General features: G+C 36.9%; 1 protein-coding gene across 1 annotated transcript; it reads left to right on the top strand.

Annotated features, from left to right (window-relative positions):
• Nucleotides 1-903: 903 nt before the first annotated feature.
• LOC124211922 (uncharacterized protein PF3D7_1120600) lies at nt 904-17,729 on the top strand. Its single transcript, XM_046611456.2, has 3 exons — nt 904-1,305; nt 11,751-11,838; nt 16,814-17,729. Exons 1-3 carry the CDS (start codon nt 1,210-1,212, stop codon nt 17,326-17,328), a joined length of 699 nt encoding a protein of 232 aa, XP_046467412.1. The 5' UTR covers nt 904-1,209; the 3' UTR covers nt 17,329-17,729.
• Nucleotides 17,730-24,684: the final 6,955 nt, after the last annotated feature.

Below are 24,684 nucleotides of genomic sequence, written 5' to 3'. Positions count from 1 at the left end.
CTAGTGAACTCAAAACAGCCGCCTCGACAAAAAAAAAATCTAAAAAAAGAAATAAGTATAAAAATGATTCCCAGGACACCAGTTTCAACAATAAAGCTATTTATTTTTGCATCAACTTTTCAAACTACGGTGCGCAGCTTCATCGACGTTGTAGTCGTGATAAGGTGATGAAATTATCAATAAAAAAACGTTTCCGCTATTACGATTACGTACTGAAGTTTACGAAATTTTGGTTTCACATGCGTAATTTCAAAAAACAAAAAAAAAAAAAAAAAAACTACGAAATAATGGATTAATCGGTTAATTTTTCCCAGCTAAATCGAGTCGTATTCGATCATTTTATTGAACTCGATTAAACGATGCATCGATTATTTCAAGCTTAGTGACCGTCGCTTCTTTCTACATTCATAATCTTCCATGTAACACGGTCTGTCCAGATTTTGTTCATTAAATTTAACAAGACCGTCGCTTATTTAAAAAAAAATGCGAAATCTCCGTTCCGTCGAGCCAGTCGGTGATTCTAATTTTTCACCTAGACGGTGTGAAAACCGTGCGTCAAAGAGAAGAACAAAAAAAACCAAAGAAAAAAAGAAAGAAAAAAAAAAAGGAAATCGGTGTCCAGGTTACCTAAACGGCAATATATATATTTTATTACTCCTTTTACACCGATACTTGAGAGTTAAAAGGATCGGCGGTAGTTTCGAGTGCGTGTCCGTCCTACAGCTAGTCGAAACGATATCGCTTACACACACGTACATGCATGTACGGCGGATAATAAAAAGGGGGGGGATACGATGCGCGCGCAATCGACACCCTCTTCCATCACCCACCGCCGCCGCATGGGGTTCTCTCTTCACCGTCACTCTATATATATTCGGGTACGACACGCGTCTCTCCGACACAACGCAGGGGACACGTTCGCGAGCAAGTGACAGGAAGGGAAGAGAGAAGAAACAAACAAAAAAACAAAAAAAAAACAAAAAACATAAAAAAAGAAAAGAAAGAAAAAACAACGCGAAACATCGCGCTCGATCCGCCTCTCTCTCTCTCTCTCTCTCTCTATATATATATTCGTCACCATCGCCGCAACGTCTGGGGTAAAAGGAATTTTTAACGTCCGTCGAAGAGTACAAACACGAGACATCCGTCTCTGATTAATCGTCCCCGAAAAAGAAGGCAAGAGAGAGAAAAAAAAAAAAAAACAAGAAAATGTCGCGACGGTTTTTCAACATCGCCGAAGTTTTCATCGGCATCGCAATCGTCTCGGCAACCGTCGCTTCGTTCGTCGTCGCGGCGCCAACTCAGGTAAGAATGAGAACAAGATGTATAAAAAAAAAAAAAAAACGAAAAAAAAAAAATATACCGCTGCAACAATAATTTTACCGTAAACGAAAATTCACGCACAAAACGCGCAGACACACGCACACGCTGCATCCCCTTTATTTGCCTCAACGTAATTTAGCAATAAACAGTTATCAATTACCGCCATTGATCCAAAATTGGAAATTAATGGCTCTCAGGGAGGGGGGAATAATATAATGCCGATAAAATTATACCGATCAATCAGCCAGCGTTTTATGCGCGTCCAATTTCGAAGAGGGGTGAGAAGGGTCTTTATTTTCAATACGGAAATGTTTGATTAATTATACCGGTAAACGCGATTTTTTTTTAACTGCGTTCCAGACGTAATATTTTTATCGGAATAAAGTTTGCCTTCGTACGAAGCGGAACGATGTTTCGGATTTTAAGAAACAATTACATATTTATCTCAGACGATTCTTGTGAATAACAATCGAACGAGCTTTAGTTTCGCACTATTATTCAAAAATAATAATCAATCTCACAGGTAAACGTTGAATTTTTTTTTTTTTTTTTTTCATTTTTTCTGCTCGAGTTTATATTTAAATATATAAATTTCGATTCTATACATCGAATTATAAGCGAAATGTTGATTTTTTCGCGTGTAAAGTTTGCTTTTGTCTTTTTTACGTTGATAAACGAGTCTTGAAGTTTTCGGTTGATGTTTATGACCAATGACGAAATGAAGACTTTGATCATTAATTATTCGATGCATGTAATCAAAATTTATTTATTCAAATAAAAACTCGCAAAGCAAAAATAACAATTTTTCTTTGACCCGTGTTATTTTTCACAAAACCCCGCGGCTCTCGTAAATTCCTGTAAACTTTACCCAGAGGCATTATCGTACAGGTAGTTAAATATTCACCCTCAACTGTACTTTCGATCTTCGAATATGTATATTACAAAAATATGTTCGTACGGCTTTGGCTCGATTCTGCGTGCCGCTGACAATCGAATTCATTCTAAACAATCTTATACTGCGAATAATCGAAATTTTTGTAACGTTGTTATTTCGACCTTGATTCTTTTGCAAACAGGCTTAAATTACACACGCGAGATATTGTTTGAACAGGTTTTTAATTCCAGCCCCTTTCATTAACTTGTCGGTGTTTGACTCGGCCTAACTTTAAAAGAACATTACAAAGCTGATATTCGACTTTGACGAGATTTTGAAGAAACTTGCGTAATGATATTTGAACGGTAGAGATTAAAAAATTTAAGACAGGTAATTCACAGCTATGCGCAAAAGCATGTTTCGTAATCCAGCTGATAAGCACCTGACGATTAATTGTTAATAATCTCTTGTTGTAAAATAAAATCCGAGATTAGGTGTTCCTTTAATATTGTTATAGAAAATTGTCAAGCCTTGAATGATACCGAAGAGAACGTTGAATATAACAAATTATAAAATATCCGTGTGATAAAACTTTTCTCCTTTGAAAACCGCGGAGTAAAAATTTCCCCTAGAACGATCGAGGGAAATTAATAATTAACGAGACTCGACCCTCGGCGAAGCCTGACGGTTTATTCTATTCGCATAATGATCGTTATTGATTTTTCATACCAAGAAACGAGCGTACGGATCAAGCAATCGTCACTAAACGTTGCGTGTAACGAATTCACAGGTTCGTTTTGTTCGCAAATATTTATTACACTTACATTTCAAAAATAATCCGATAAGACGTCGCAAGAAGAATTGCACAAAACCGAACTGCGTTATTCGTTTCGTAAAAATTTACCCACATCATCGACTATTCGAATATTTCCTTGAATTTTCACGAGAGATTTTTTACAATGTTTTTCATATTTTCTGCAGAGCTTCGATAAAGTAAATAATGTTTATAACAGTTTTAACAGACTTTTGTTAAAAGTTTGTTAACATCAAGAAAACTGATGTAAATTCTGGTAATTATTATTGTGAAACTTTGTGCTCGCCAATTGCGACAAGTTTTCACAAACTATTGATCAAATCTTTCAAAGTGCACACAAGCTGCGCAACGACAGTGAAAAAATAATTAGAAATAAAATTGTCATAAGTATTTACAAATTTTCCGTAATTTCTTGAAAACTGATTAACAATTTTTTTTTTTTTTTTTTTTTACCGAATTCATAAAAAAATCCAAATTTTGCAGATTATTAATGAAAATATCCTTCGAGAAATTGACTTTACGCAAAGATTGCATTATTATTATTATTATTGTTGTTGTTATTATTATTATTATTCTCCGTATGTTTCTTCATTTTTTAATCCTCTTTTTATACTTTTCTACTACTTCATCCCGCAAGGCTCAATCGACTAACAATAAGTTTCTTTTTCCAATTTGTCGCACGTTGCTCGATAAATTTACACCAAGTGACGAAAAAAAAAAAAAAAAAAAAAACACTCGTGTAATAGATTAAACAATTAAAAGTTTACTAAATTACAGGCTCCGCTCTTTTTTTTTCTCGTTAATCACACTCCTAGACTTGTGAACTTCTATCGTTTTCATTTTTCCCCCCCCCCCCCACCCCTTCATGCCAAGTATTCTCATTTATCTGCGTAAACTAATTCTGGGTTACAACGTCGATCTGTGTTCCGGAACTTGATATCCCTGCAGCGAGGTATTTAATTTGGAGATGGAATTCTCAAGTACAAAATTCCCTGCCTTATAAACCCGAATCACCTTCAATGAAAAGTGCAAAGTATAGTCAAGTCAAAAAGCGTCGAGTCAGAAGAATGAAAAAAAAAAAAAAAAAAAAAAAACGAAATTTATCGCCACCAAGATTTCTCCGCTTGAATTTGAAGAGGGTGGGGGGGGGGGGGGGGGGGGGCGGCAATATAAAAAAAAGCTTGATATATTTTACAATTCGTTTCCTCGCAAAAAATGAAAAAAAAAAAAAAACAACAAAATCAACAGAGTTCCTGCGACGGAATTTCAAATTTATTTTTCGTTCGTAATTCAGTAAAACGCACCATTCTTATGAGAAAAAAAAGAAAAATCAATTACATCAGTTCAAAAGAATCGGACACGATGGATTTTTGTTAAACCTTTAATTTTTGCCGCCAGACTGTAATTTGAAAATGACCGTTTGTTACTCCCCCCCCCCCCCCCCCCCCCCCCCCCCCCAACCCTTGTTTCTTCATCTGTATAATGTGACGAATAAGAAGAAGAAGAAGAAGAAGAAAAGGTCTAACCAAACAACAGGATCCAGCAATTTCTCTTTATCATCTCGTCGACGCGTTCGTTAGATTGGCTTCTCTCGAGAGGATCTAACCGGTTCCTAAAAAAATAATTCCAACCCCTTTCATACACTCTCCGTCTATTGAGCCACGCGTGGGGGGGGGGGGGGGGGGGGGGGGGGGGGGGGGGGTTTAGATCAATGATCGTATCCGTCGACGGTGAATTTCAGCGACGATTACATACCATTCGATTTGACAATTTTACGCGATAGTTGGCGCGACGAAATTCAGCGACATCCTATTTTTCTCGTCGTTCGTTTCGCGAGACTCTCGGAAATCCAGCAATCCCTCGCCCCCCCCCCCCCCCTCCCCCCCTCGAAACCCGCCATCCACTCTGACTTTTCCGTGTTCCTCCCCGCGGGACGCGGCGTCGCTATCCCGCGGGGCAAAACTCGGGGCAGGGAAACCCCTCGCCGAGTCCTTAAGGCACAACTTGTTGCACCCAGGGCTCGACTTGACGGGCTTAAGTGCGCTTTAACCGACTTTCGTGAATTAACGGATCATCCTCGTGTAACGAGGGTCGTAAAAAAGCTGATTTTCGACGTTGTTTCATCGTTCTTCAAACGACGCCGATCGGTCTCATTTTTTTTTTTTTTTTGTTAATTTTTTTTTTTTTTTTTTCACCTTCGAAAATTTCTTCGAAAAAAAGGAGCGCTCGCGGCGCGGATGGTTCTGACCGTGAATACTATTTGAAAAGAAATTTGTGAAAAAGATTATTATTAATCGGGAAGAAAGCTGATATCTTGCTGCGGAGGTGTGATTTTTTTTTTTTTCATTTCTTTCAACACATAATTGACAATCGACACGACGACTGTTTGAGAAAAAAAAAATAAATAAATAAAGGATACAAAGATTTCGAAAAGAAAAAAAAAAAATAGAAAAGCTTCTTCCATAACACGAAGCGGAATGGCGTGAAGAACTTTGTGTCCAAATTTGAGAGGCACGGTTTGAAAACTCTCTCGTTGAGAGAGTGTAGAAAACGCGTTTCAAGTTTCAAGTGGGTAATTTTCATATAAATTTCGATGCCAGGTCCGTAAAATAGCCCGTTTCTAATATCGGGTAATGCGTGAGAGGAAAAACAGAAAAAAAAAAAAAATTAAAAATTGAAAAAAATCCCATCGGTGGATGAACTAATAAAACTTTTGAAAAAAATGCGCAACGTCGGTAACGGTCGTTAATGACGCGGTGAAATTTTCAGCTCGAACAAAGTTTCGAACAGTTAACGATAGTTATAGAGATGAATGGCATTGAGTTTAATCGTTTGGGGGGAAAACTCGAGTGTAGCTCTACATGTCTGTGTGTGTGTGTGTGCGTATACATAAATATACGTATGCGGGGAAACGAAAATCCACACACGATATAACCGTCGAGAGGAGAAGGCAGGACGTATAACGTTGGAAAGTGCGGCTGACGGATGTCGCGTGTGAATTAATAAGCAGGCGTTGCCTGCACGGTGAATTAAATTCCAAACTTCTAATCCTGTTTTCCCGGTAGAGACGAGGACGCGTCGCGGCGTCGCGATATCGTAACGAAATCATATCCAGGGAGCATTCCGTGACAACTTGTCGACGTCCAACTTTTCTATTCTTACGAAAGTTTGTCGTGTGATCGATTCAAACTTTCCGGAAATCCCAATCTCCTTGTCGTTTGACACAATAGTTTTTAAATTACAAATATCCTAGGTGTTTCGTTATCTCGTGCGGTGTCAATTTTTCGGTGCATTGGGTGGAATCGTTATTTTTTTTTTGTTTTTTCCATTCTTTTTATACCAATCTTTGCCGACATTTGAAGAAAAAAAAAAATTTCAACGGTTTTGAAATAATTTAGAATCGATAACGCGTGAAAATGATCTAGCATCGGGTGAAATCGAATCTTACAATCAACATTACAACTTGCTTGTTACACAGAATCGAAAATATTTCAATACAATTTCTAACATGTTTGAAAATTTTCAAACACAGACTTTTGTAAAGCCGAAGTATCCAAGTGATGAAGGAACTGAAAATTAAACGACTCCGTGTTAATCTTGAAATGTTTCTGAAAAAAATATTAAATTCTTTTTTCTTTTAAATCAAATTTAGAAAAAGTTATGACTATGAAAGTACATTCGTCGGGATATTCGTACCGGAAAACTGGTTGCGTGTCAAGTCGTAAAGGATTTGAAAACAGAAAAAAAAAATCGAGAATTTCAAACAAGTTGACCAGCTATTGAGCGGCGACGAAATATTCCGACCAAGTTTTAAAAGTTTTCGGATGAAAAACCTGCTCGATTTCACACGGAATGCCCCGATGTAAAGAGAAGCGACTCCACGTCGGGATGCTGTCTGTAATAATCCGACCGGCAACACGAAATCCATTATTCAAATTGGGGCGATGATACTCGAGTAAAATGTACCTACCGGTGTTGATAATCGGTGAGAATTAAATGTAGGCGTGGTTTCGATACGCGAGGTGCCTACGTTATATGTACATATACATATATATACACATACAAGGTATAGGTTGCGGAAAAGCGAAAGGAAGAGAGAAAAAAAAAAAGAAAAAAAAGAAAAAACACAGGGTCCATGGATCGCGTAAATAATGAAAACCTTTCTCAACGTACAAAAAGTTGCGTCAATGATGAACGTTCATTAATTCTCCGGTTGGCCGAAGGAAACGCGAGACAAAGCAGACATCTTTTTTAACCTCCCCGTGTCCGAAAAATTCACTCGTCACCGCGGTGGAAAAAGAGAGAAGGGAAGGGAAAAAAAAGTAGAGATAAATAAAGGGAAAGAAAAATAAAGAACACAAGCGAAAAAAGGAAAGAGGAATGTTTTTTTCAAACAATTCATCGAAGGAATTTCCCCCTGTGCCAAAAAAAAAAATACCGCCGCGAACAGCTCGTAGAGGGTTGGAAATGGTCCAGAAACAGTCGTGGTATTAAAAAGGGGGAAAAAAAAAAAGAAAAAAAAAAGGGAAACGTGTGGCGCCTAGATGTCGGTTTATCTCGGCGGCGCCCTGTTTGTCTGCGGAATGATACTTGAAATCGGCGAAATTTCGCGGATAGTCGGGAAAGCGGAGAGAACAAAGGGGTAAGGAAAAATGAAAGGACAGAGAGAAACGGGGGGGAGGGGGGGAGTGAGGTAATATCTATCGCGGAAATGAACAGATGGCCACGGTTTATTAAATATGTTATTAATTTTTTTCCAAAACTCGAAGACGGAAAGCGACCAACGATTATTTTTTTTTTTTTTTTTTATTCTTATTATTATTATTGTTATTGTTGTTATTATTGTTATTGTCAATTTCGTTATATATCAACAAACGAATTCAAAAATTAAACTTCAGGCTGTCAATTTTCGTCCCAATTAACCAAAAACCGACAATTTTGTTGTTCGGATAATGATTTCTTGACTGAGCAAGTTTAGCTGAAGAAAAAAAAATAAAAAACAAAACAAACAAACAAATATAGATATATCGACATTTCGCAGCGAAATAAATACGATTTATTTGATGATAAAAGGAATTCACCTCATCGCATGTAGATACCTCTACCATAATTTCGAGTAAATAGCTTCATAAGACTGAAGAGAATTTCGCCTTTTCTTTTCTTTTTTTTTTTATAAAATTATTCAACACGACGCAGATACGGTAAATATAATTTCTCTGACGACGATTTACCTGCAAACGTGTTTTTTTTTTTTTCTTTTTTCTTTTTCGTCATCGGAACCAATTTTTTTTTTTTTTTTTTTTAGAATAAATATTTCACATTTGCATACCTATACGGTTTAAGATCGTGCATATCCCTCCCCCTCATTATGCACGAAAATTGATCGATAAATCACAGGTATTGTTAGTTCTCTGAAAAATGTTTGTAAGTTACGGCCGTTTTTTATAACCGAATATTACAAGCGATGAAGAGAAAAAAAAAAAAAAAAAAAAATCCGACGCGCATATCTTCCACGGCTGCTTAATGTTTCGTTCGACGAAAATTTTTTCGAAAAAAAATTTGCAATTCGAACGGACAACTTTTCTTTTTCAAAAGCTCCGTTTTCGTTCAATCGAAAAATCCCGCTAACGAAATCAAGGAAACTCGCCGAGCGTGTTTCGACGAATTTGAGATCGAGATAAACTTCTGGAAATATTACGCTCCTTCGACTGCAGCACAATGGTTCAATCAACCGTCGTATGTGACGCACATATTCTATATGTAATATATATATATATATATATATATATATATATATATATATATATATACACACACGCGCGCACACACACACACACCTATATATTTACGTATATACGTAACACGCACGTGTAAAATATAGGCATTGCCTGCATAGAAATGTAGGAAAAGTTTATATCGAGAAGGATCAAAAAAAAAAAAACTCGCGCGTCACTCGCAGAAGAAGATCGCGAATATTTTCGCACCCTACCGAGCAATTCCCGCTCTATGATCTGTATTTGAAAATTTTCGCAGGTACGATTTCAAATCTATCTAACGCGCAAAATCGGTCCTTCGTAAATGTCGTACGATATTTATTCCCCACTCCATTCTTTTTTTTTTTTTTTTTTTTTACCAAAATTTAAACCAGTTTTCTCGTTCAACATCCGTATTTTGAGCGCAGCATATTTGAGGGACGAAAAACTGTCACGTTTGTATCGTTTAATCATTTTGTGAAATAAAAATACTCGATCGATTTTCAGAATAAAAATTGCGTTTCGGCACAAGCGTGGGGGAGAAAAAAAAAAAAAAACGAAACAGAAAGTGAAAAAAAATTCACGCCGATCGACGACTTGAATTGAAATGAAAATTATCGAATTAGTTTTTAAATTTTATTCAATCGATACAACCTGTCCGTAAAACGTTTCTTTTCGTAAATATAATACACGTGTTAGATCGATAATTCTTGTGACTACAGACGTTAATAATGCGGTGTCTGAAAAGCTTGGGGTAAAAGTAAAATAAAGAAGGCGGTAAAAACGAGCAACGAGTGGGGAAAATAAAAGTATAGCGAGAAAGTCTTGTTAAATCCGTGTGACAAATAAGGGATGAGTCGTAAAAGGCTTGGAAAAAAGAAAAAAAAACTCTTCCAAGCCGCAAATTTGAATAGCGGGAAAACACTCTCGTGTCTGGGATTTGTTTACATTTATTTATTTCTTTATTTTCACCTTTTCCCTCCGTACCTTCGACTTCCTAATCTTCTTTCTCCCAATAATGCCGAAGGGATAAAAGCTAAGCCAACTCCAAAGTTCCAAAGACTCTGGAACTGTGCATTAGGTTAATAGAAGAATGAAATCTCGTTTATCTCATTAGTAATTGTCGGTAAATTTTTTACAAGCATTCGGCTCAGCCACTTAATAACAATAACAATAATTTCTGCAATGTAACGTGAAAATTTACTACCCGAAATTTATTCCGTACACCGGGTATCGACGACTCTTTAATCATTAGCGTCTATACTGTAAAAGGGTTAATTTCCGGACCGGATATCCGGCGACTATCGGACAAGTTTATATCCCAGCTACTGCAATACGTTGGACGACTTCAAAGAATTTATTATTCGCGTCAGCAAATAATTAAACAAGTCAAAAAACGCAATTCTCTTTGGTGCGGATAAATATATGTTTTTTTTTTTTATTGCTTTTTACTTCGTGTCAACTTTCATTTCGCGTTTAGGAGTTGAATTAAAAACGAATAACAAACAATCGATCGATGCGAGAATAATAATGGGAAAATGTATTCGTTCGTCTTATTATTATAATTATAATTTCACCCCCGCTGGTGAAAAATTAAATTTCTCTGTTTTCCTTGCGGTAATTTAAACGGCGATAATATTCGGGTGAATCTCGCCAGAATATGAAAAACTTTGCCAATTGAGGTAAATTTATAATATTTACAATGAAGTGATAAAAAATTAATCGACTGTTTATTAGAGTGTTTCAATGTCACGTATTTAATAATTGTAGGAATAAGAAATAAGACGCCCGTTATAATTTCAGCCTTGAATTTATTTATTAATATTTATTGATTGCAATGATTTCTGAACGCAATTTACCATTATTTCCATCCAGCAAAGAATTTTCTCAATTCTTTCGCTGATAACGTGATAAATATTATATTTTTTACAGAGCGTTAAATTTCCTACTCAACACCCGGATGAATTTTTTTTTTACAACGTCCAGTTTTAAAGTAATCGCCAATTTTCTTCAAAAACATTTCAAATGCATGCATTTTTCCGTGTTAAGATTATCGAAAAAATTCGGGGATTAGACAAAATTTTTTTTTCCATACACGTTGACTCCTTTCGAGAGGCTGACGACGATCGCAAAATTAAATTCCGACGCAACAAAAATAAGAACTAACCTGATATGTATAAAAACACAATCGCCGAATGCGCCCCAATCACAAACATCCCGAGGGAACGACGTAAATTAATAAATATAACATCTTCGTTTCGTAGACGCTTCAAGGATGAAAACTCGGTTAAGACATGAGCCGCAGAGGTAACGTCTGGAACTCATAACGCGATACATTTTTAGAACGATGCAACCCCGAGGCGATTTTTCCCACAGACAAAGTCAGAGGTTCGCCGAAATCAGCGAGCAAATAAAGCGACCAACCCTCTGCACGTATCAGGAAGTTTGAACAGCGGCTCGTAATTCTATACAGCCTGCGATCCTCCGCTTTTCCTTTATTACTTATACCTTTGAACATTAGCAAAAACCAGAAGCGATTTAAAGGGGATACACTGATAATCGAAGGGTTAATTTATCAAATTTATACCCCGACAAAACGATTATTCAATTCGATTTGAGTTTCTTTTATTCGAAATTTTACAGATTGATCGTAACTTGAATTATTTTAAAGTCAATCATGAAGCATTGTTATTGACAATAATGTCAATTATTTCTGAAAACACGGCTCAACCGATCAGCTTGAAATTTTGAGACAGTGTTCTTTGATACTTCGTCCTCTTTACCGCGGCTTGATTTTCATTTCATTTTTTTTTCTTTTTTTTTCAATTTTTGTAATAATAAAGATCGTTCGATGTTGAAATTAGATTTTGTGTGTGAAAAATTGCAAGCACGTTTGAAACCTAATCAACGAACGACAGGTGATAACGAAATCGATGTTCGTTCGATTTTCGAATCTTTATCAAATTGCCTAAATCGTCGTTTTCAGCTCCAGAACGATGTCATAGAAGCCGACCCTCGCATTTACGCTCAACCGGAACTGGCGGAAGCTCTTGCAAGGCATTACGAGGCCCTCGGTAAGTTTCTTGGATGAAATGTGACAAACGTTTAATAAAACTGTACATATGTACAAAAAAAGCCTGTCCTCACACATAAACAGTTTCACAATCAATGCTGTGTAAATATGCGATGAAACATATTTTTCTTTATTTTTGTATGCGTATATATAAAAGAAAGTTTAGTTTTTTTCCCTTATGTTTACTTATTTATTTGTGTTTTATATACATATACATATATATATACATAAATGTATAATTATTTCACTGCACACAGCTGATCAAGATTTGTTCGAAAATTTTTACTGTCTGATATTAAACATCAGCAATTTTCTTCGATGATTGATTTGAAAACGACGTGTGCAGTGTGAAATTGCCGTAATTGTGTTTGAGGGTGATATAATTATTATCATCGATGATTAAATACAAATAAAATTATTAGAATCGAACCTACGCGTGCGGCAGTTTGTCGAATATAAGCGAATTTCCATTCGACCCAGTAACGTTGAATTAATTAAAACGAACGGCAGAGAATTTGAGGATAAAAAATTAAATCCGTATTAAAGTTCTAACACAAATATTGCAATTATTGTTGAAAATATGATTATTACATACGAGTGAGAAAGTTTTTCCTACCAAACGGTAACGAAGAAAAGTTTTGACACAAAATCGTTGTATACGATAGATTGTTAAATTGCTGACGAATATTGGAGGACTTTTAACTGAAAAAAAGGTACAAAAAAAGAAAAACGAAAAAAAAAAAAACTAAATCTGTTTCACCGCGAAACAAGAGTGGCTTAATTTATTGACAAGAGTGACGGAATAGCTGGTCCGAGATTGAAACCTAAATACGTATAAAACGATGTGCCAATTACCGCAGTTAATAACTTGATCGTAAATGTGATCGAATAAACGTACGTTGATTATTTTCCATTGTGATAAACGTTCTGAACGTCAAACATATATGTGTTGGACATTTTTTCGATTCGCAATTTATACAGGCGTAGATTTTACGAATAATATTAACGATAAATTTATTCAGACATTTATTATTAAAAAGCAATTCGTTCGTTAAATTATTATAGTTAACTGATTACAGGTATACTGTATTATACAGCCGGCAGATTTCGTCTCAAGTTTGCCGTTCGAGACCGCCGCAATATTAATATTAATATTTACCTGACTACTAAAAGAAAAAGTACAACTGCGAGTTTTTCCCCATCCGTTCTCACGTCAATTCTCTCTCTCTCTCTTTCTCCCTCTCGTTTTCTTTTTCGTAGCACCTACACACTTTTTTCCCCAAAGTAAGCTCGTTTCCCTCACCACGTATAAATATGTAACAAACTTCCACACACGCATACTAACAAAACTTGTATATGCATATGCGTGTGTGCGTGTGTGTTTGTGTGTGTATGTATATGTATATATAACGATATTTCAATGCATTTGCAGGAAGTGAAGTGCAATGATTGAATAAATAAAATAAATAATCTAGGTTTCGTCGATAAAAAAAAAAAAAAAAAAAAATACTCGAGATAACAGGTGAATAATTAAAATTAACGTTCAGAGATAAAATCCCAACGGGATTCTTTCGTTTCGAAATCCGGATTGTGAACCGAATATTTATAAACCTGAAGTGAATTGAATATCAGCAGGTAAATTTCACTAGTCACCTTGTTTCTACTCGACCGCGTCATTTTTTCCCAGGAGAACTGCGATTCGCCGTGAAGAGGGAAAAAAAAAAAAAGAAAAAGAAGAAGAAGAAAGAAAGTAAAAAACATTTCAAAACCTTAGATGCGAAACGTCGAAAATATATATCGACGAAAAAAAAAAAAGTATCGAAGGTTTCGAAGGATACGTTCCGTTCCGTTTGATTATTGTTTTTTATTTTTTCTTTTTTTTTTGTTTTGCTCGTAAATCGAAAATCTCGAACAATTTGAATCGGGGCAAAAATTTCTTCACATATATTATTAATTTTCTTTCGCAAACTGGATTATATATTTACGCGGCTGCCTGACCGAATATCCGGGATATTGTTAAGCGGAGCTTCTCCTCTGGAGGTGTTCAATTATCGCAATTAATTAATTCCGTACACCAAGTGACATTCGTTAGCCCAACGGCCGGCGAAATCACGAGTGGATGTTCGCTACTTGCGGCTTTCACTAGCGGCTGACCCGTTAGCGACGAAACTACTCGTCGATGGAACACGGCAGTGATAAAAGTCGCCGAGTGGTCGAACAGCGTGTAAGATAAAAATATGTCAGCAGCGTTTCAAGGAAATCGTTGCGTGCAAAGAATGGATAAACTGTTATTTCATGTACTATCTTAACCCTTCGAGTCATAGTGGTAAGTATTCTTTTTCAAATTCGAAACGAAAATTTCAAATTCGATCAAATCCGTAGAAAAAATTCTGTCCAGAGATTTTTGGAGTCGCTGATTACGAATCCGAAATTAGATTTTGAATATTCGGCACAGCGAATCTATCATCAACGACCCTAAAAACCCCGGCATTGAGTTTTTTGACCGCATTTGATCAAATTTAAAATTTTCGATCACCGTATTAGATTCGCCATCTTAAAATTTTGAAATCTACTATCTCGTTATAAAAGTTGACTCGGTACAATAATGTGTGACTAAAAAGGTTAAAATTCTCAAGCACACGTGACCTGAATTTCGAAAAAAAAAAATGCAAAATGAATATTTCATCTCCGCAAATCATTGACTTTATTATATAAAATTATATTGTAAAACATATGAATTACCGTTCACGACGAACCAAATTGAATACGTCGTTTCGGTCTCGCAAGAACTATGACGTAATAATAATCCATCGACAAGCCTATCGCGTAAAAAATTATTTATAATATTTTTATTTACTTCCCTTATCGCGCGTCGTCTGCAGTACTATGTACATACATATTAATTAACGAGGGTTATTGATGAGGATAATTAAGTTTTCTTGCTGTGTCCACACACACAAAGTGTTAAAGTCATACTCGCTTAGAAGCCCCGACTATCCGCAGAGATGATTACCTACCCCTCTCATATCAGACGTCTATAATAATACATTTGAAATGCAAATGAACCTCCCCCCCCCCCCCCCCCCCCCGCCCCTTTCAAAATACCTTCTCAAAATTGACTTCTATATTTGTTCAAGTCCCGTTGGCTCGAACCTTGGCTTTTGCAGGTACCTTGAAACCGGTCGACACGTTTCTCTTTCGTCCCTCCTGCACGCAACTGGCGGTAAAGCATAAAACGAAGGAGGAGTAAAACAGATTAGAAAATTAGAAAAATTGATCGTGAAATATAAATGATAATTAAAATAACGAATCGTCAGAATGGAAGCTTTTTATCATTACGTAGCGAAATTCAATCTACTCCGAATAAAGTTGGCGCTAGAATTAAACTTGCAGAAAGTAAGTGTAGCATTAAAAGCAATTTGAGATATGCAATGACGACCGTATTCTGGAATATATACGAAGAATGAATCTCTGCCTCGATGAGAGAGAATTGATAAAACTCGGATGAAACATTGATGGAATGGAAAAGTGAGGAAGCGGATAAATTATCAACGACGCATTAGCGCCTTTGGAATAATGAGGCAAGGTCGGTCCGTGCTAACTTCAACATTAAATGCAAGCGTAAAGTTACCGCAAAAGCCTTTTACAAATTTATAGAGATAATTGAACCCTGCGGATAGGCATCGGGATTTCTGTTAAATTCATCGTTCGTGAAAAGTTTGACGGTGGAAGAATTTTTCGATCTAGATATGGAACCGTACAATCATGTCGAGCTTAAATTATTATACGTCTCTGCGTAAACTTTAATAGTCATACACTTATTTTACATTTATATATCCAATCTCGAAATATGTCTACAACGTATAAAATACACAAGGCGTAAATAAGATATTAATTATTACGAGTATGAGAAAATCCGAGAGGAGTGTGCAGAAACAAGATTATACGATTTTTACAACAAGATTGTAAAGTCAAGAGAGGTTAAAGATCCGGTGAAACTAGTTAAAATCTGTAAGGTCGTTGAAGCGCGATTATTGGCCGTATAAAATTTATCCGTTTTCTCCTTTCTTTCTTATTTTTTAGTTATACATTTTTTTACTTCTCTTGTTAACCGCATCGCCGAATCATCGCAGAATTTTTATACTACCTATACTCGGTGTTATCGTTATCATTCTTGTTAATACCGCAACACTTTACGGGTTTATGGACGTAAAATTTACGTCAGGACATAATACGTAACGTAACGTAACGGGATTATTCGTTATCCCCGGGCTAAATTTATTTCCACGTACGATACAGATTTGCAGTTCTTCAAATATAATGGGCTGTAGGATTCCGATAAATCCGTCATGATCGTCGGAGGTCTGTACATAAAACGCGTACGTTGCCTGTGTGTACTGTTAACCGCTTTTTTGTGTATACATCAACCTTTGTAAATACTGATTCTGTATTACATAGTTTGAGCGGTCGTGGCGTTGTAACACGTAACACGTTCCGTATACCTATTATACCTATGCTTAAATGAACGAAGATATACACAACATTTTTATCATTCATCCGCATCTGCAGGTAAGCAGGAAAAATTTGCCAATTTTTCGTCAAATTCGCTCAGAGATTTTTTTTTTTTTTTTTTAATTCTTAATTTTTTTTTTTTTTTTCCATCACAAATCCAAACCAATATCAGAAATAATCTCAACGCTTGAAACGTCCGCGATTTTAATTTAGACTTTTCGCATCGCCAATCCTAGCTTTTGCAATTTCAAATTTTATACTGCATATAATATGTAGCTACGCCTAACGCTGCTTTCGTGATCGCACTTGCATGGTAAAACTTTTTTATCGATATAACTACCAACAGTTTCGAAACACCGATAAACCGAGAATTTATGTACAATATTGCAGTACGATTGTTCATCGGTGCTTCGAATACGGCGTCCTACTGAAGCGTGTAAAACGACGCATTTTCATTCTTTCAGAATGGAACGAAAAACATGAAAATCCTCAAGAAAATGGCAACCAACAGAAATCAAAAAGCCTTTATCAGCAGCTTCGCAATTTGGACAGTATCGGAGGTGCAAATCTTTTGAGAAACTTGGACAGCATTGGAGGAGCCAACCTTTTGAGGAACTTGGACAGCATTGGAGGAGCTAATCTTTTGAGGAACTTGGACAGTATTGGAGGAGCCAATCTTTTGCGAAACTTGGACAGCATTGGAGGAGCTAATCTTTTGAGGAACTTGGACAGCATTGGAGGAGCCAATCTTTTGCGAAACTTGGACAGCATTGGAGGAGCTAATCTTTTGAGGAACTTGGACAGCATTGGAGGAGCCAATCTTTTGAGGAACTTGGACAGCATTGGAGGAGCCAATCTTTTGAGAAACTTGGACAGCATTGGAGGAGCCAATCTTTTGAGGAACTTGGACAGCATCGGAGGAGCTAATCTTTTGAGAAACTTGGACAGCATCGGGGGTGGCAATCTAGTTCGAAAATAGATCGGTTGGACGTATTAACTATAATGCTTATTAGTTTTGAAATCGGTTAAACGTATAGACGACTGTGTAGCAGGTATCGGTAAGAACGTATATATGTTAAATTTAAGCGTATAAAGAATCATAAAATACAACAAGATAGCAATGAAAATTGGTAAAGATTGAAAGACGAAAATACCCAGAGAATCCAATCCATTCTTCCAGACTCCCGAAACAATTCTTTCTCACTGATACTCTTCCAGTTGCTCAATGGGGTTCATAAAACTGCATACATTCGTACGGGGTATGGTTTGTATCGACGTTGGAACGAGGAACCAGGATTGACGGGATGTTTCAAGACGACCACGAGACACGTTTATACCTTGGATAATTATTTCCCGGACTGAAACTTTCCCGTTTAACTTGACCTTTTGCCGCAGGATCAGGAACGGGACCTCGTAACCTGGACGGAATCGGCGGCGGACATCTTCTTCGCCAAACTCGACGAGGCCTGGACTCTCTATCCGGTGCGACATTCGGTGAGAACAAGAGGTTCGATTCCCTAAGGTGAGTCGAAGACGTGACGAGGGATTCCGTGAATTGGAGGAAAAAGGCTCCCATGAATACAAAGAGAATGTTATTCGCGATCCTCGATTCGGGACTCCCTTATATCTGCATTTACATAATTAAACGCCGTAAAAGTCCTTTTCGATACCTGCAACGATGATCCTTGGAAACGACTCGCGCGTTCTTCGTAAATGCACCAATGCATCTCGCTTATACATGTATGTATGTGTAGACAAGTTTTCATTTTGTTCCAAAGAAGAACTTTGTCAAGCACCAGCAGCAGCGGACTGGTGAAGAAATCTCATTAAAAGTTACCCGTTTTCCATTCAAGAAAGAGAGAAGGACTTCTACCGTAGAAAATCCTTTCTTACGAGGATACGACGAGCGTTTAGCTACGGATCCTTTGCCGGAAGGTGATATTAAATTTGCGTTATTCAGTGCCACACCATCCGTTATTAATTGCCCTCTGAGTACTTTTGCTCGAATCAATTACTCGCAGTTTAGTTTACACAGAGCTGGGACGTCACCTCGGCGTCAATTCTAAAGTAGCTGCTCACTTTTCGATTCTTGTATTTTTTTATATTTTTTTATTACTCCAACTACGCGTTGTCAAATAAAAGTCTTCAACTTTTCCTTCGACTCTTGAATTCGAAGGTTGATGATACTACCGAGAGATATTCTTCCCACTACGGAATGCAGATGAAGCAACAGGTCGTCCCGATTAGCACTTTGGATTACACAACTTTCGGGCCTCCGAAAGATATAATAACAAAGCACCGCAGGGTAAAATAAAAGCACATCTTCATCCGGTTGTTAACATCCGGCAGTGGCTAATAGTCGCAAAAATGAACCTCTGTTGGCCGGCTTTTCTGTCTAAACAAACACATAAACTAACTCGAGGGTTTAACCAGCTTTGGAATCCAATGTTCGACGAACATCGATGAAATCTTTCTACACGAGCATCGTACCTAGAGTCCGAAGAAACTGTCAAATTGACCAATAACCAGAATTCATTGAAATCTCGTGAAATCTGTTACACAACGAAATATCCATAAAGAATCGCGATAACAAGTCAACGAACCGTCTCTTCCCTTTTTTCTGATACCATTTTCTACACCAGCCGGTAACACGGAGCGCAATTGATAGCCCACCGAGGTGCAATGCCAAGAAACTCGTTCTCAGGTAACTACTACAGTCACCTCGTCTAGACGCTAGGAAATCCGAAAGAAAGAGTCTCTGAAGAAAAACATAGAAACAATTGAGCGGAATAAAAGGAGTGCTCAATTGCTTCTCCGGGCTGTTCTCGCGTCTACGTCGTCGTCATTGCTCCCATCGGACTGCCAGCACCAGCAATATGACGGGAAAACAAGCTGAGCAGCTACCCGATGTTCGTACTCGTTCGTACTGAATATCGCTTCGCGGCATATGGGTGGAAGTCATCATCCCGAAAGCGAAACCTTGTACAATAAGTCTGGGAACGTTGGGCTGGTCATAGACTGACCTCTAACGTCCTCCACTTCGTACCCAGACCGTTTGAACCATCGACGCGAATCTCGGTTTCGCTGTTTATTCCAAAACCGGGTATGTTTGCGGTGATGATTATCGGCGATGCGAAAGTTTGGAGTTACTATTTTCAGCCTCCAACTAGAACCGATTTATCAGAAGGTTGTTGCAAGTCGTACGTATTGAATATAAAGATCGTCTCACGAGGTGCTCGTAGTAATCTAGCGTTTCATTTTTACAAAAATGTTACTATACAACCAGATTTGCGTCGAGTTTGCTAAGATATAGAACAAACAAAAACTTGTCGTCTTGTACTGCGTTACGGACATATTTTCATTTGACAGAGGTTGAAAACTCATATCTCAGATTAATAATGGTATCTAGATTGATTCACACAGCAACCTTTGACGTTCGGGCAAAAATGGTAAGTGAAGTCAATCGGGTCTCCATTATAGATAAGTGAAATGTTGAACTTGAAGCTACTTTTGGTTTTCCTTAAAAAATGATGTATGAATCCGGTCAATATGTTTCGCAAGTGCAAAGATATAACGTTAATCAAAATGACCATGTAACTCTGACGGAGTAGACAAAAAAAAAAAACCCTTTCCGTTTCCACTTCTATAATAAACTCCATATCTGAAAAAATGACAAATCACCGTCTCTGGTTATAGGCTTACATGACATAACGTAACGTGAACTTGATCCGTGCGTATAATACCGCTGGATGAACTTTTAAATTGTTATTTTAGAGCGAAGTAATACATATTTAAGCTACGTTGCAAATGCGAGGGTTGGAACCTTAGGACTTGCTCCCGGGTTTGTCGTAGCTTCAAATTAGGATCTCTCCTTACAGATAAGAGAGGTGTGCGTGTGTGCGCGATTCGAGTTTAATCAAATGATGAACGTGTTCGTTCACGCGTGATCCGTCTGCCGGTTGGCATTTCGAATATCCGAGCTGGGTTAACATTTACTATAATCTCGGAACACCATCGCGGTTTCTTTTGTTGATGAAAACTTCGTATAAATTGGTCTATGGAAGCTGACTCCTTTGAGCGAGAAACTCGCTTCGGGTTTATTCACGAAATATCAAATCCCGCGTCAGGATTAACAAAACCGGGTTTCACCCCGTGCCCGGGGACAATGCTTACAATCATACGCTTTGTTCGTTCCGTTTTTCAGCCCAACAATACATATACTTGTTCTCCGACTTACTCTCGAGTCAGCCGCGACAGTCTCCAAACTTTCCAAAGCTACCATAGTTTCGTTATCAAAACTTGTAATTCAACCACTCTATTTTACGTCTATATTTTTCCCTCTTCGTATTAGTTTTGCTCCAATTTCCAATGACCATTTTCTATCACGTAGTACGAATATCGTTTCATTCCTGCTCCCATATCATTGCTAAAAAAATTGTGCTCTTTCCCCAACTTTCGTGTCTCAGCTAGCCACTGGTAAATGGATCCTTTACGATAAAAGCGAGGAATAATACCCCAATTTGTTGTTGGACCGAGCTTTGATTGAACTTTCGATATCGTTTCAGCGGCATCACTTTCGGAACGCAGAAACGGAACTTTGACGAAATAGATCGGAGTGCATTCAACAGCTTCGTCAAGAAGAATTTCGACGAGATCGACCGGAGCGGATTCGACAGTTTCGTAAAGCGAAACTTCGACGAAATCGATCGCGTTGGATGGGGTGACTTCGTTAAGCGGCGGCTGATCGACGCCTATCTCCAAAAAAAGCAGCAACATTAACGCCTCGGCGCCCCGTCTAAACCCCTTTAAAAACAAATCCCCCCCTCATTCCAAGATCCAAAGTCTACCCCGCTGCATTAATTACAACAAATTTATCCGACCAACGGCCTACTTTTACCCTACTTAAGTCGATTCAATTTACAGAAGCTATCGATGAACGCAGAGATGTAGGAGGATGAAGCCGGAGTAAAACAATTTTACTTACAGTTATTTTTTTTTTTTTTTGTTTTTTAACACAATACACGAATGTCACTGTTGATTATTTTACTTTTCGTTATCTAATCAAAGAAACTTTTCATCGCTTTGTGTAGAAAAGAGAGACTTCGTTCAATATTTAAAAAAAACAAGTGATTGTTCGATTTTTAAATAAAAATTTTGCCGTGCATACAATTCCAAGTATTTGTGTATTATAATTTGAAAGAAATCGTAAATCAGTGCTGATGTAATATTTTTCATCATACTAATTGTGACGTCTCCTTCTGCAGACTCGATGTTGACTTATTATCGGTTCATTTGTAAATTGACAAAAAAAAAAAAAAGGAAAAATAAATAACGAAGGAATTCTATCAAATCACATCCAATCAATCTGAATCAATGTCTCACGGCTACGTTGTTGAAATAAACAATTCATAACACTGTACTTAAAAATATTCAAGAAAATCAAAAAACCAAACAAAGTTTCTCTCAAACCATGTATAAAAGTATTGTATTTAATACATATATATATATATATATATATTAACATATATATATGATGCTTGTCTTGAAAAACCGTCACAGTATTTTAGAATTTAGTCCCTAATATATTCGGTAGCAAGTTGAATAACTTCTAGCAGAATTACTGTGTTGTAACTTTATTTCTTTTTTCCCCTCGTCCTCCCTTCATATTCTCCCGATTCCCGATTTCTCTAATCGTGTCTCGTTCTCCCTGTTCTGACTGTTTAAATGAATTATCGAGAATTCGTATAGCTAGATAAGAATTTCAAAATTTTATTAATGTGGAAGCGTTGCTAATTTTATTAATGTGGAAGCGTTGCTAATTATATTATAGTAAATCGTGGAACGAGAAAACAATATACAACATATACTTATATGCCATTTAGCGATTTTCAATAAAATTGCTTGCTGTTGAGAAACCTGATCGATTCTATGTATATATATATATATATATATACGTATGTATACACGTATATGTATAGAGATATAAATGTAGAAGAGATAAAATATATACATATGCGTATATTATTTCTGTCGTCGAAGGTCGTGATTGTGAAGACGTAAAAAGAATTAAAAAAAAAAATAATAATACACCCTTTATCGTTTACTCTGGAAAATGTAATAAAATAAATGTGAAATCAATTTGAAAAACCTGAGACGTTGTAAGTTATAACATAACAGACCTGAAAAGCAGCATCGTTACTAGATTTTTGTTTCCAACGCAGTAGATGATGAAAAGTGTAAAATTCTGATGGCGTTTAAATATTTGACCATCAGCCGTGGTGAAAGTAATTTTGGTCTGACAAAAAAAAAAAACAAAACGGCGATTCACCTTTCATCTGGCTTCCGCTAAGTGGAAAAGTTTTCCCTAGCCAATTTTAATTGGATAAGATCCTGCAATTCGTCGATCAAATAGAAAATAAGAGAAAAAAAAAAAAAAAAAGGGAAAGAGAAAATTAGAAAGCCTTAAATCCCGAGAAAAATTGAACCGAAAAATTAAATGAAATCTTTCTTCTTCGCTCAAATTCCGTACCATAATTGATCTATTTTTCTTTGCATAAATTATTACTAAAGCTTTCTTCAGTCACAAGACCTGTGGAAATTGACTGTTATTCATCTTTCTCGCGTCGAGTTCCAGGAGTGATTAGTTTTCCCGTTTTTTTTTCCCCGAGTCCTTCCGAATAATCCAGCGTCGTTATTAATTCTTCAGGGTAAAATGAGAGTCGCGGTATTTTCCCTGGGATTGACTCGTTCCCGTCCGTGTATCGCGGAAAAAAAAACGTAGCGAGCTTTTTCTCACTGCGCAAGTGACTTGAAAATAATTTAAAAATAATGCCCATTGATCCACGCGGCAAACAACAGAGTTTCGCTGAATACCAAACAGAGGTGAAAAATATATCGCTTCAAGGACTGGCTTGTATATAATAAATACCGCTATATACACGCATGTCGGAACGTTTTAGAAAAAATTATAATTTGCGATTTTTCAATGTAGCGCCTCCTAAGAAGTTTGCTTGGAGTCATAAAAAGACTTTTTTTTTAATTAGATATTTCACCTTTTTTACAGTGTTTTGAATTTATGAAGAATCGTGTGTGAAAAAAAAAAAACAATTTTTTTCTTATCGCTTACATCAATCATAATATCAATGTACGTTACGAAAAAGACCCACAGTTTTAATATTAAGCCTCCAATTTTGATGTTTGAAAATCGCATCTAACGATTATTTTCATCATTATTAATTCAATCTCACAAAATAGTTATAATTTAATTTTCAATAGTATAAATTTAGGAAAATAAAATTTCCGTTCGATATATTGTTATGTTGTGGAACGTGATCTTTGCGTTGAATATAAATTTAATGACAGAAATAATAATTGAAGTAGTGAAACGTGATTCCTCGAGAACTGCAAAAAAAAAGCTCATCTTTCGATAAAATCTCTTGACACAAGAAAATTTTTTAGAGTGTTCCACGTTGGAAAATGGCAAATTATTTTTTTCCGAAATATGTAAATGCGAACCCAAAAAAAAATTGCAAGTATTTCCTTATCATTGATTCGCCGATTATGTCAAGCTTCAAAAAAAAAAAAAAACGTCACATCCGTTTACCTCAAGAATTACTTTTTGTAATACAGACCGATTCGCCCTCTTTGAGACGAATAAGCGAGGGATAAAGTGGCGATGAAAAAGCTGATCCTCCGTCGTAATGCGAAACACACATCATTTAATCCGTAGAAGCAGCTCTTATATTCTCGAGAGGATAAACAAGCAACATATCCGGGAATATTGCAAATTTAATACAACGCAACGGCGTTTTTTTTTTTTTTTCTTCTCTTCCGCTGTCGGATGATGAACTAAAAAGGAAAGCCTCTGTGTTCAGGATTATTATTAACCACGTTAATTGAACAGATAAAAGATTTTTGTTGACGGATCTGTAATACAATCCGTCAAAATGCGATGTTACGTAACAAGACGCGTTGGCCGAATCGCGGTCTTGTATTGTTCGATTCTAGTTTTCTCACCGTCAAAGAATAACGATTTTTTTTTTTTTTTTTAATCAAACGCACGCCTACCCACTGCAGAGTTTGAAGACAAATTACATATACACTGTGAAAGTCTTTCATTATTTACGCAAGTTTATACCTATCATCAACGCAAGTGCTACGGCCGCAGTTTCAGGCACATAGAATAGAGTAATTACCGGTATAACGATCCTTTGACGTCCCCCGGCTGACAACCGTTCGCAATCCAATTTGCAAGGCTTCGTATGACCTGAATTTACCGCATCAGGATGTCAGGCATACCTGCCCTACTCGTGGCGAACCGATGCACCGACAGACC

The sequence above is a fragment of the Neodiprion pinetum genome, chromosome 2 (genome assembly GCF_021155775.2).
Source record: "Neodiprion pinetum isolate iyNeoPine1 chromosome 2, iyNeoPine1.2, whole genome shotgun sequence".
Classification (NCBI taxonomy): domain Eukaryota; kingdom Metazoa; phylum Arthropoda; class Insecta; order Hymenoptera; family Diprionidae; genus Neodiprion; species Neodiprion pinetum.
The sequence above is the reverse complement of the archived record's forward strand: the minus strand, read 5'-3'. Positions and strand labels throughout refer to the sequence as shown.

Coding starts and splice junctions, on each gene's coding strand:
- LOC124211922 (XM_046611456.2), top strand. CDS start 1,210: ATGTCGCGACGGTTTTTCAACATCGCCGAAGTTTTCATCGGCATCGCA. Junction 1,306..11,750: donor TCGTCGCGGCGCCAACTCAG/GTAAGAATGAGA, acceptor CGTCGTTTTCAG/CTCCAGAACGATGTCATAGA. Junction 11,839..16,813: donor AAGGCATTACGAGGCCCTCG/GTAAGTTTCTTG, acceptor TCATTCTTTCAG/AATGGAACGAAAAACATGAA.